We start from the raw sequence: 9,894 nt of genomic DNA, 5'->3' as shown, positions 1-9,894 counted from the left end.
AAACATTACAAGATAGTATAAATTATTTCCCTACAATATAAACTAAAAGTATGATTGTTTCATTATCCATTGGAAAAACTACAGATATAAAGAAAACATAACTCATAATATTGACAGATGTCCTCCGGACCGATTTTAATCACGGAAGCCATATTTAAGGGAAACTAGCTAACTGAGCAAGATATAAAACTGCACAAGTTTATGTTAAAATACTATTGTGGACTCTTTACATGACTCCTGTAATCCAATGGGTCCGCAAATAAGTCCCGAGCGGGAAGCGTTCAGGTGCAGGATAGGCATTACGTGCTGTCCGGATGTAAATACTGCTAATTTACTGCCTTACTTACTCCAGGGTGCTATAGAGAATTGCTCGGCAGGAAAACTCAATCCAGGGTTTGAACCTAAGGCCTCGGGAAGAATTACAAGCTAGCCGTTAGACCGAGGTACAGTACAGTACAGTACAGTAACAGCCTGTTAATGTCCCACTGCTGGGCTAAGGCCTCCTCTCCCTTTTTGAGGAGAAGGTTTAGAACTTATTCTACCACGCTGCTCCAATGCGGGTTGGTAGAATACACATGTGGCAGAATTTCAATGAAATTAGACATATGCAGGTTTCACGATGTTTTCCTTCACCGTCAAGCACGAGATGAATTATAATCACAAATTAAGCACATGAGTATTCAGTGGTGCTTGCCCGGGTTTGACGATCCACGATTATCGGTTAAGATTCACGCGTTTTTACCACTAGGCCATTTCGGCATTTTATATTTTGATTTTGATTTGATGTGACCGCGAGAGAGAGATAAGAGATTGCATATCGAGAGTGTGTAAGGCAAGCGCGTGTGAAATCAGAAATTTTGCTGGCTATCGGCGCGCTCTTACGATTCACCCGCGATAAAAAGGATCGAATATATCATATATTCGATCCTTTTTATCGTACTTCAAGAGATACACGATATTGTGTAGGATCGTTTAATGAGTATGTAAAATATTAATGTGCATGTGTGGAACTGCCTTTATATTCCTAAAATCATTCTCATATAATTAAATCTAAAAAAGCACCGCTTAGATCGTTAGTATTCAAGCTTTCAAATTAAAAGCAACTAAACGTTTTTCCTTTGTCGTCAGTTTTTAATTAAAACTTGTTGAAATATATTCGTTTCGGTAAAATGCTTTGTTTTTTCGAATAAAATTCTTTCTAATCACTAATTTGTTATGTTTTTTTTAGATACCGACATCAATGGATTACTGCGTTGTAAGTGAAGTAGTGAAGTGAAGTAAGACATTTAACAGTGAAGTGAAGTGTAGTAATTGGCGAAATGGCGTCCTATGGGGATAACTTCAATGACACTGTGGTGCGAGCGTATGGGGAAGAGTTCCCGCTCCTAATGCCAAGATGGGGTTACGTCGTGTCAGCGTTTATCTTATTTCTTATTGGATTTTTTGGATTCTTTCTGAATTTGATGGTGATTCTTCTGATGTTTAAAGATCGACAGGTCAGTACAATTCATATAACAAAATATATAAAAAAAATCTTCATAATTTATAATTGATTAAATATTTCAATCAACGTTTCTTATTTATGTGCTGTTTATCTTTAATTAACTTTTATATTACTTTGATAAAAAAGTATATATAAAGTATAGTTTGTACCATGATGGCATTTTCACGTTCTTTATTCGTGTTTATAAGCCATCTCGTGCTTGGCGGTGAAGGCAGACATCGAGACGAAACTTGCATTTAGCAGATGAAATTCTGCCATGCGAGTTGGAGAAGCTCCAAAACTTCTCGTCAAAAAAGGAGAAAAGGCTCTCGCCCAGCAGTAGGGCAGTTACAGGCTGTTACTACTTTGCATGTATGTACCTCTCTATACATTTTTATATATGAAAATATAAGTTGTAAATAACTCTTGAGATTTGGGTTGGGCTTAATTAAATCTAGCGTCGAAAAAATTATGGAGTTTTCGTGTCGAGAAACCTTTAGTTAGGAGGTTAGCAGTTATATTTTCTTGTGTCAAAAAGTCTTAATTTAACAATTCGATTGAACAATAACTAAAACTGAATTATTAGAAAGCAACTAGCAGTGATACGCCACTGCAGTGTCTTTAAATGTTACCATTATTAAACTGTTCAACTTAAAAGATTCCTAATTAATTTTATTTTGTTTTAAAACACTTTTGCTTTGTTTTAAAAACTAGTATAGAATGGAATTCGCATTTGTTGACAATGCTAGAAGAAGTTTTTGAACAGGATATACGCACGAATGAACTCAAAATTCACTAGCATAATTTTGTTCCTTGTTTATTTTAATTACGTCATTTAGATAGTATGTAATTACAGAGTAAATCAAATAAAATTAAATTTTGCATATACCTATTGAAAATCAATAAATACTAACCCCACGCTTTTGTCATTTATTTATTTATTAAGGTTTACCAACAGTTGTATACGCTAAATAAAACACTTAATATATTTAAAAAATAATACATAGAATAGCGAAACATCTAATTTAGATAATCACCGCTTATAATTAAACATAAAAAAGTAGCTACAGCAAATTCATGTAACACTAAATATAATTAAAAATTAATTACAACAATAGAAGAATATCTGAGGCAAGAAAAAAAAATGTATAAGAAAAATATATATCCGATAAATATATATTTGAAAAAGTGTTATACAAGTTGTTATTTTGCTAATCAAAGTAAGCCCATACAAGTTGATTGACTGTTGTTGTGTTGTTGTTGACTTTATGAGGGAATCAAAATGGAGATCGATTTGATCACAAGCATTTATCACTTTACATAATCTCGAACAGGGATTGTTAGCGCCTAACACAGTCTTTCTAAGAGGATTATCATTAATATAATCTTGTGTTCGAGTATTATATTATGTATTAAATATTAAAATATAAGGTATATAAATTTATCGATTTTCACTTGACATGAGAATTACTCGTAAATTTATTAATAGACAAAGTTAAAAATAACTTTTGAGTCTTATTATTTAAACGAATACGCCATAGGTAAGATTTATTGTCTTTGAGAAGTGGGAAGCTAGGTGTTATAAGTTGATATATACTCCTCATGTTTATACAATAATTGTTACTTTCCTTTTAAGAAAATCTTTATTATTTTGATTATACTGATGCTGCTCGCCCGGGTTTGAACTCGGAATCATCGGTAAGATTCACGTCTTCTAACCACTGGGCGGCCATCACGGCTCAAACAATACTTGAATATACTTTTTTATACAAAGCTTAATAAAAGTTAATTATATTGTGACGCAATTGTGAGTATACCTACTTTATTGAAAACGTTCCAAAGATAGTATTAAACTCCAAGATTATAAATGGAGCATAGCGGCTATTAACAATATCATCACGCGCAAAAATCTTTTTTTTTTAATAAATAAATCAGACTGACAAATTGTTATCTTTATGATTGTCATCACCGTCCATAGACTTTGGCTCTATTAGGAATATTAAGCTATAACTTAGTAATTATAATAATTATGTCCCACGTGCATATAATTACACTGGCTGATTAACAGATAAAATAGTACATAGTATAACTGATAGCAGAAATTCATGTGTGTTAGAAATAATTGATAGTCAATTGGTTGGTACCGACATAGCTTGCAAAATTAGCAGGCTGAAGGCCTATGTTCAGCAATGTTTGACTACAACATAGTTACAAAATATTTAATTTGTCAATTAATATATATGTTATTGATAATCAATTTACGTGGGTCAATTACACAGCCGACTGATGAAAATATAATAATATAATGGTGTATCTATCAGTATAACACGTTATTGATTGTCGAGTGGCACACTTGGTCTCTTGGTCTCAGGATAGCGCCTGCGCCGGACGTACTCACTGATATAATAAAATCAACATATTGGACGACAATGGTGGCCATTTACGTATATATTTTGATGTAAAATAAAGATTAAGAATAAATTTATAGCGTTATGGCTTTTTATGGAAATATTAGTGTAATCCACAACTGGACAAAGAAAAACCTCATCTGCTGTTGAACAGGAATAAGAGCTACTTTCATCATACTTAAGCTAGTATGGTTTGTTAATACTATTATATTACTTCAAAAAAACCGTCGTATTTCAGTTAGGGCTTAAATCAATAACCAAAGCGTCCAGGTTTTCCCCCCACTGGGTCTCGTTACGGACGTCTCGTTTTCACGTGCCATTAAACACGTGACATCGATGTATTTCGGCTTTTAAAATGCATTCACATTGAATATTTCAAAAGCATATGAAGTATTTTAAGATAAGTTCTTTCATTCGCTTTAGTATTTTCGTATTTCTTATTCCTTTGTTTCAACTTTCAATCCTATAGCAAATAGCAGCCTGAGTTGTATTAATTTATTTTCTTACTGTTTGTTACGGATATATGTCAGACATTTAAGTTTGTTCGTGTATATGATACCAAGATTACTCAGTGGATATAGTTTGTATTTTAATCGAATATCGTGGGTTCAAAAATCTTGCAAACACAAATAAACTCTCAGGTACTTAATTTGTGTTTATTATTTAGTCCAGTCATTTACATAACAAAATGTATATAATGACTGGACAAGACAAGGCAACTTTCAGATAATGTGCACATATCTTAAAGGCCTGGCGTGGTTGGTAGATACTTGCCTTTCAAGCCGAAGGTTGTGGGTTCGATTCCCACCCAGGACAGACATTTGTGTGCATGAAAATGTCTTTGTCCTGAGTCTGGGTGTAATTATCTATATAAGTATGTATTTACTAAAGGAAAGTAGTATATTAGTTGTCTAGTTTCCATTGTACAAGCTTTGCTTATTTTGAGATCAGATGGCCGTGTGTGAATAATGTCCCAGGATATTATTATTATTATTATAAAACATTTGTAATAAATTTTTTCCGTTATTAAGATTGGACTAATTCACACGTCGGTGAAAAAAGCATAAGATCGCTCGCTGCATGTTACTTATGAAATTCGACTATACGCAGTCATACCTTATACCGTTGTATAAGGTTGACTTAACGCCAATTATCCTGTGGTTAAAATTTTCTCATTTTCCAAACGCTATGATTTAAACAATTGAATTCAAAGTTTAAATAATTCGAGACATATTCATTCAATAAAATATAACGGTATAGTACTATTCCCTATCATTTTTATATTTACAAGAATTGTACGAATTACGTCATGTTTTTTTTTTATAAAAAAAAACGATTGTTCACGAAGTCTGTTATATTTTTGAAAATCCTAGAACCGATATGTTATGGATGGAAGAATGATATGTCACGGTGGAACGGCGAATTGGAATAAGTGGGAAACCCCTTCTTCGAACTTCTTTGTTACGAATATTTATAAAACACAATAGCCCAATGTGAGCATTATTAATTTTATTTTAAGGGTTCCCTCTTAGTATTGTTGGAATTGTAATAAAATTATATTATATAGTTGTATTATTATCTTGTATAAAGTATAATCATTTCGTTTGTTTATTATATTAAAGAAGATTGAAGTAAGTGTAACATTACAATAACTGTTTTAGATGTGAAACAAAGATTATTATATAAATGGAACTGGGTACCTATTTCGCTGGATTTTCAAATGTAACCAAAGTTTTACGTATAATATTGCAGCACAATCGCCTTCGCGTGCGGATAAAGTGCACACATACATGAATCCTTAACAAAACTGCTTTCACAGTATCATTAAATTTTCCTACAACTGCGAAATGGATAGATAAAATATTCATGAAAATAACACTTTCACGTTCGTTTCGATTACGTTTAGATTGAAATTTTAAACGAAAAATGTTAAAACATAACGTTAGAGGAACCATGTTTTTTATTAATTATTGTTTTGTTAATTTGTTGCATACGTGTGGTGTGTTCATTTGTATGTATGTGTGTGGATTTTCATATTAATTGGCTTTAAAGTTTTCATTGGATAGTATTTTTATTGAAGTTTTAACGAGATGTGTTATAAATTAAATTTATGTTAATAGAATTTAAATAAATGGGATGCTTTACATGTTTGTATTTAACTCAATTATTACGGTCAACGTTTTTACTTATTCGGAAAATACCTAATGTTTTGTTCCTTTAGTTTTGTTTTAATTAATATTTTTAAAAACAAAAACATGCAGTAGTGATAAGGTATTGTTCTTTACGTGCTGTTAACTTGATTCACGCTTAGGCAAACGTAGTGTAGGACGCCCTGTGACTATATGTCTATGTTCGCAACTATCAAAATTAATTAAGGCACCAGTTTTGAATGTTTGGATTTATTGAAAATACTTCCTAATAATAAATAATCAAGTGAGTTAACAGTAACAGTAACAGCCTGTTAATGTCCAACTGCTGGGCTAAGGCCTGCTCTCCCCTTTGAGGAGGTTTGGACCTTATTCCACCACGCTGCTCCAATGCGGGTTGGTAGAATTCACATGTGACAGAATTTCAATGAAATTAGACACATGCAGGTTTCCTCACGATGTTTTCCTTCACCGTCAAGCACGAGATAAACACAAATTAAGCACATGAAAATTCAGTGGTACTTGCCCGGGTTTGAACCCACGATCATCGGTTACGATTCACGCGTTCTAACCACTAGACCATCTCGACTTATAAGCAAGTTAATGGCTGTTTTAAATTTAACGAGTGTTTATCTTTGCCTTTTAACAAGAATTGCAAAATGATGTATTTATTATACACACAATGGTACAATAGATTATGAATATGAGGAATACAAATTGCACCTAAGTTTGCGCACACACTTGTACACTATAATATTGGCGCAGTGTGCTATTCTCTCTTGAGATTGGTCGCCGAGGCCGAAACCGGTCAGAAGGACATTAGTCACAACATAATATACGTCATGTATCTACATTATATATATGTATATACATCTACATGTTATGTAGTCACACATAACTATATTCTGTATCCTAGTAAAGTAATTACTAGTGGTTAGAACACCTGCATATAAACAATAAAGCAAGCAAGCAACACCGAAATTTCATGTGCTTAATTTGTTTTTATAATTAATCTAGTCTTCGGTGTAAATCTGTCAAAATCGCATTTATAAGTAGTAAAAAATTGTTCTACTCAAAATGAAAATATTGTACTCCAGTATAATAACGTTTACTACATAAGAAAATATGTTTACTAATTTCGTTCTGCTGTACCCGTTATATAAAAATATAAATCCCATAGCGCTAATTGCAATAGAAACTACTGCTGTTAGCTCGTCGACTCGCATGGCTTAATATAAAATTACACTCAGGTATTGCAATTAGTGAGTCCGATTAGTCTTTGTGTTAATTATACGTCCAACTATTATCATTCCTATTTATTGTACAGAGTAACTGTATGTAACAACGTTACACATTCTTAATTAAAAATAATTTATATATTAATTTAAAGTTATTATATTCATTAGTTCACTCAGTCCAATAGGCGGCGTTGCATCGCGCTATCGTTTGGATGTTTTCATATCATAAGTATTTTCTACGTTAATTCGGTATTCAGATTATATCAGTTAATCTCACTACAGTTCAACCTATTTCAATATATACATAGTTCAATAAATAACACAGTGCAGTGTTTTACTAGTGGTGGTATTATCCAGACGACGTCCTCATACACTGACAACACGTGTGTTACTGCTGTGATACTGTTGTTCTCTTCCTCAATACCAGCCCGACTGCCTGGCCAATATTTGTCTTATTTGCAACACTTTCAATTTGCTCACTAATAATATGATTTATTAACCTTCGGTCATACATACTCGTATAAACGCTGTTTAGTTTAGTTAAACAATTATGTTAAACCTTTTCCTCAAAAAAGAGGAGAGGAGGCCTTTAGCCCAGCAGTGGGACATTCACAGGCTGTTACGGATTACGGAAACAATTATGTGTGTTCTTCATTAAAATGTCAGAAAGAGAGAAATCAATGTTTAACAAAACAGTCGTTAAGCAATGTTTACAAGTAAGGTTGCTAATCATCAGTCAATTATCCTTATACCACATTAGATTAGGTCAAAGGCCTGGCCATTAGAAGCTTATCTATATACAATACAAAGTTTGTTCTCACATCTTAGTATGCAGACTTTCTCGCAATGTTGCCATAATTCAGAGAAATCAAACTTAGTTGAGCTAATAATTAAAACTGATTTAGCACTCGAATAATTTAGCCAGGTTCGGAAGGTAGATGATATTTACTAAGATCATATTAGCTTCCCTCGGCTTATATCTCCAACTTAACATATACTCACTCAGTTTTTGCTTAGTTAAGTCAGACAAGTAAGATATGTTCAGGATCTGGGTAAATGCTGTCACTTCATTTCCTATTCACGGCTACTTTCTAGGTCTTCAATTTTATATACTTTACTAATGTAGGTTCTGGTTAGAAAGTAGAGTTTTCTTAATATATCTGTAGTGCTATTCTGTGAGAATTCACGTCATTACTCACCCGTGAAAAGTTAATGACTTATGGTGACATACTATATTGATACGTGTATTCTTTTTATGTTATGATTATTAAGTTCAATGTCGCATATCATTTTCTGAAATTTCACGAACGTTTTCTGCGGTGAGTTTCGAATTTGTTCTTTTCAGAATAGCCTTACTGGTAAGTATTTTTCACAGCCACTAAATAAAGTCCTTTTTTTCCTTGTATTTTTATCTTTAGTCTGTGCCTTTGATGTATCTTATCTTTGATTTATTTAAATTTGTCTAAATATTTATTACAACGCAGCATCACGATTTACATTTTAGGATTATTTAAAACGATCGATATATGGTATTAATTTGCCATTAGATTCCTTATTTATTGACTCGGAATGTGTTGTGTGCCAGTTGAAAAATATAGTTATATAAGCATTTATGTACCACAGTTGGCGAGTAGTAATTAAACCAATGAAAAATTCAGTGGAGGTTCTGATTAGAACCCGCAATATGGGATGGCTATCCAATCCCAGACGTCCCTCTTAATTAGTTTGGTTAAGGTTGTAATGTTCTATTTGAGCCAATTAAATTCGAAAGTACGTCTTTGTAAGACACTTGACCCCTCCTGGGAAGGTACCACCCACTCATCACATATTCTACCACCAAACAATACTTTAAGTAGTGTTGTGTTCTGATTTGAAGGGTGAGAGAGCCATTGCAACTTCATAACATCTTAGTTTCCAAGGTTGTGGCGCATTGGCGATGCAAGAAATGGTTAATATTTTATTTCTTATAGCGCTAATGTCTATAGGCGGTGGTGACCACATACCATCAGGATGACCCTTATTAAGTATATACATATAATGTGGAAAAAATACTAAATGTAAAATTTATAATTTTTAGCTGAACTGTACATGCAGTGCCTGTTTTCTAAATTTATTTAGAATATCGAATCGCTAGTTGTTTATGCTTGGAAGGATCAGCCACACCTTCACCACAATGTATTAATCTATTCAAGAAATATAAAAAATATTTAATTCTATTTATCATCAGTGAAAATATCGAGTAAATAACACTTAAAAAAATCTTTCGACAGTTTTTTTTTTAAATTCTCTCTCTCGATGAACTACGTTTCAAAAATATGATCAGAAACGATTCATTATCTCACAAAAAATATTAATAAAGTATGTTTATGGAGGTAACATATAGCGTATGAAACTCGGTGAGGGAACTGACTCGCTTTTGCATCAGAAATTTAGTAAGTTGCGCTTAAATGCCACCCTGAATATTAATTTAAACACACTCAAACATAATACTTCAATAAACTCCGTATTGAGTATAGATTTTTTTTTTTTTATATTCGCCGGGAGGGCAAATGACTCTGCTCAACCTGATGGTAAGTGGTAGTAGAGTCCAAACGCGACGACAGCCAGTACAGACGGGA

The 9,894-nt window shown here is 32.9% G+C and overlaps 1 protein-coding gene across 1 annotated transcript in view; it reads left to right on the top strand.

The window, feature by feature from the left end:
- Positions 1 to 1,246: 1,246 nt before the first annotated feature.
- LOC126769471 (parapinopsin-like) overlaps positions 1,247 to 9,894 on the top strand; it is a 43,393-nt gene continuing 34,745 nt past the window's right edge. The window contains exon 1 of the mRNA XM_050488303.1: positions 1,247 to 1,496. Coding sequence (XP_050344260.1) covers positions 1,320 to 1,496 — 177 coding nt within the window. The 5' untranslated portion in view covers positions 1,247 to 1,319. The remainder of the gene's footprint in view (positions 1,497 to 9,894) is intronic.

This window comes from Nymphalis io, chromosome 7 (genome assembly GCF_905147045.1).
Source record: "Nymphalis io chromosome 7, ilAglIoxx1.1, whole genome shotgun sequence".
Classification (NCBI taxonomy): domain Eukaryota; kingdom Metazoa; phylum Arthropoda; class Insecta; order Lepidoptera; family Nymphalidae; genus Nymphalis; species Nymphalis io.
This window is presented reverse-complemented; position numbering and strand designations above follow the sequence as displayed.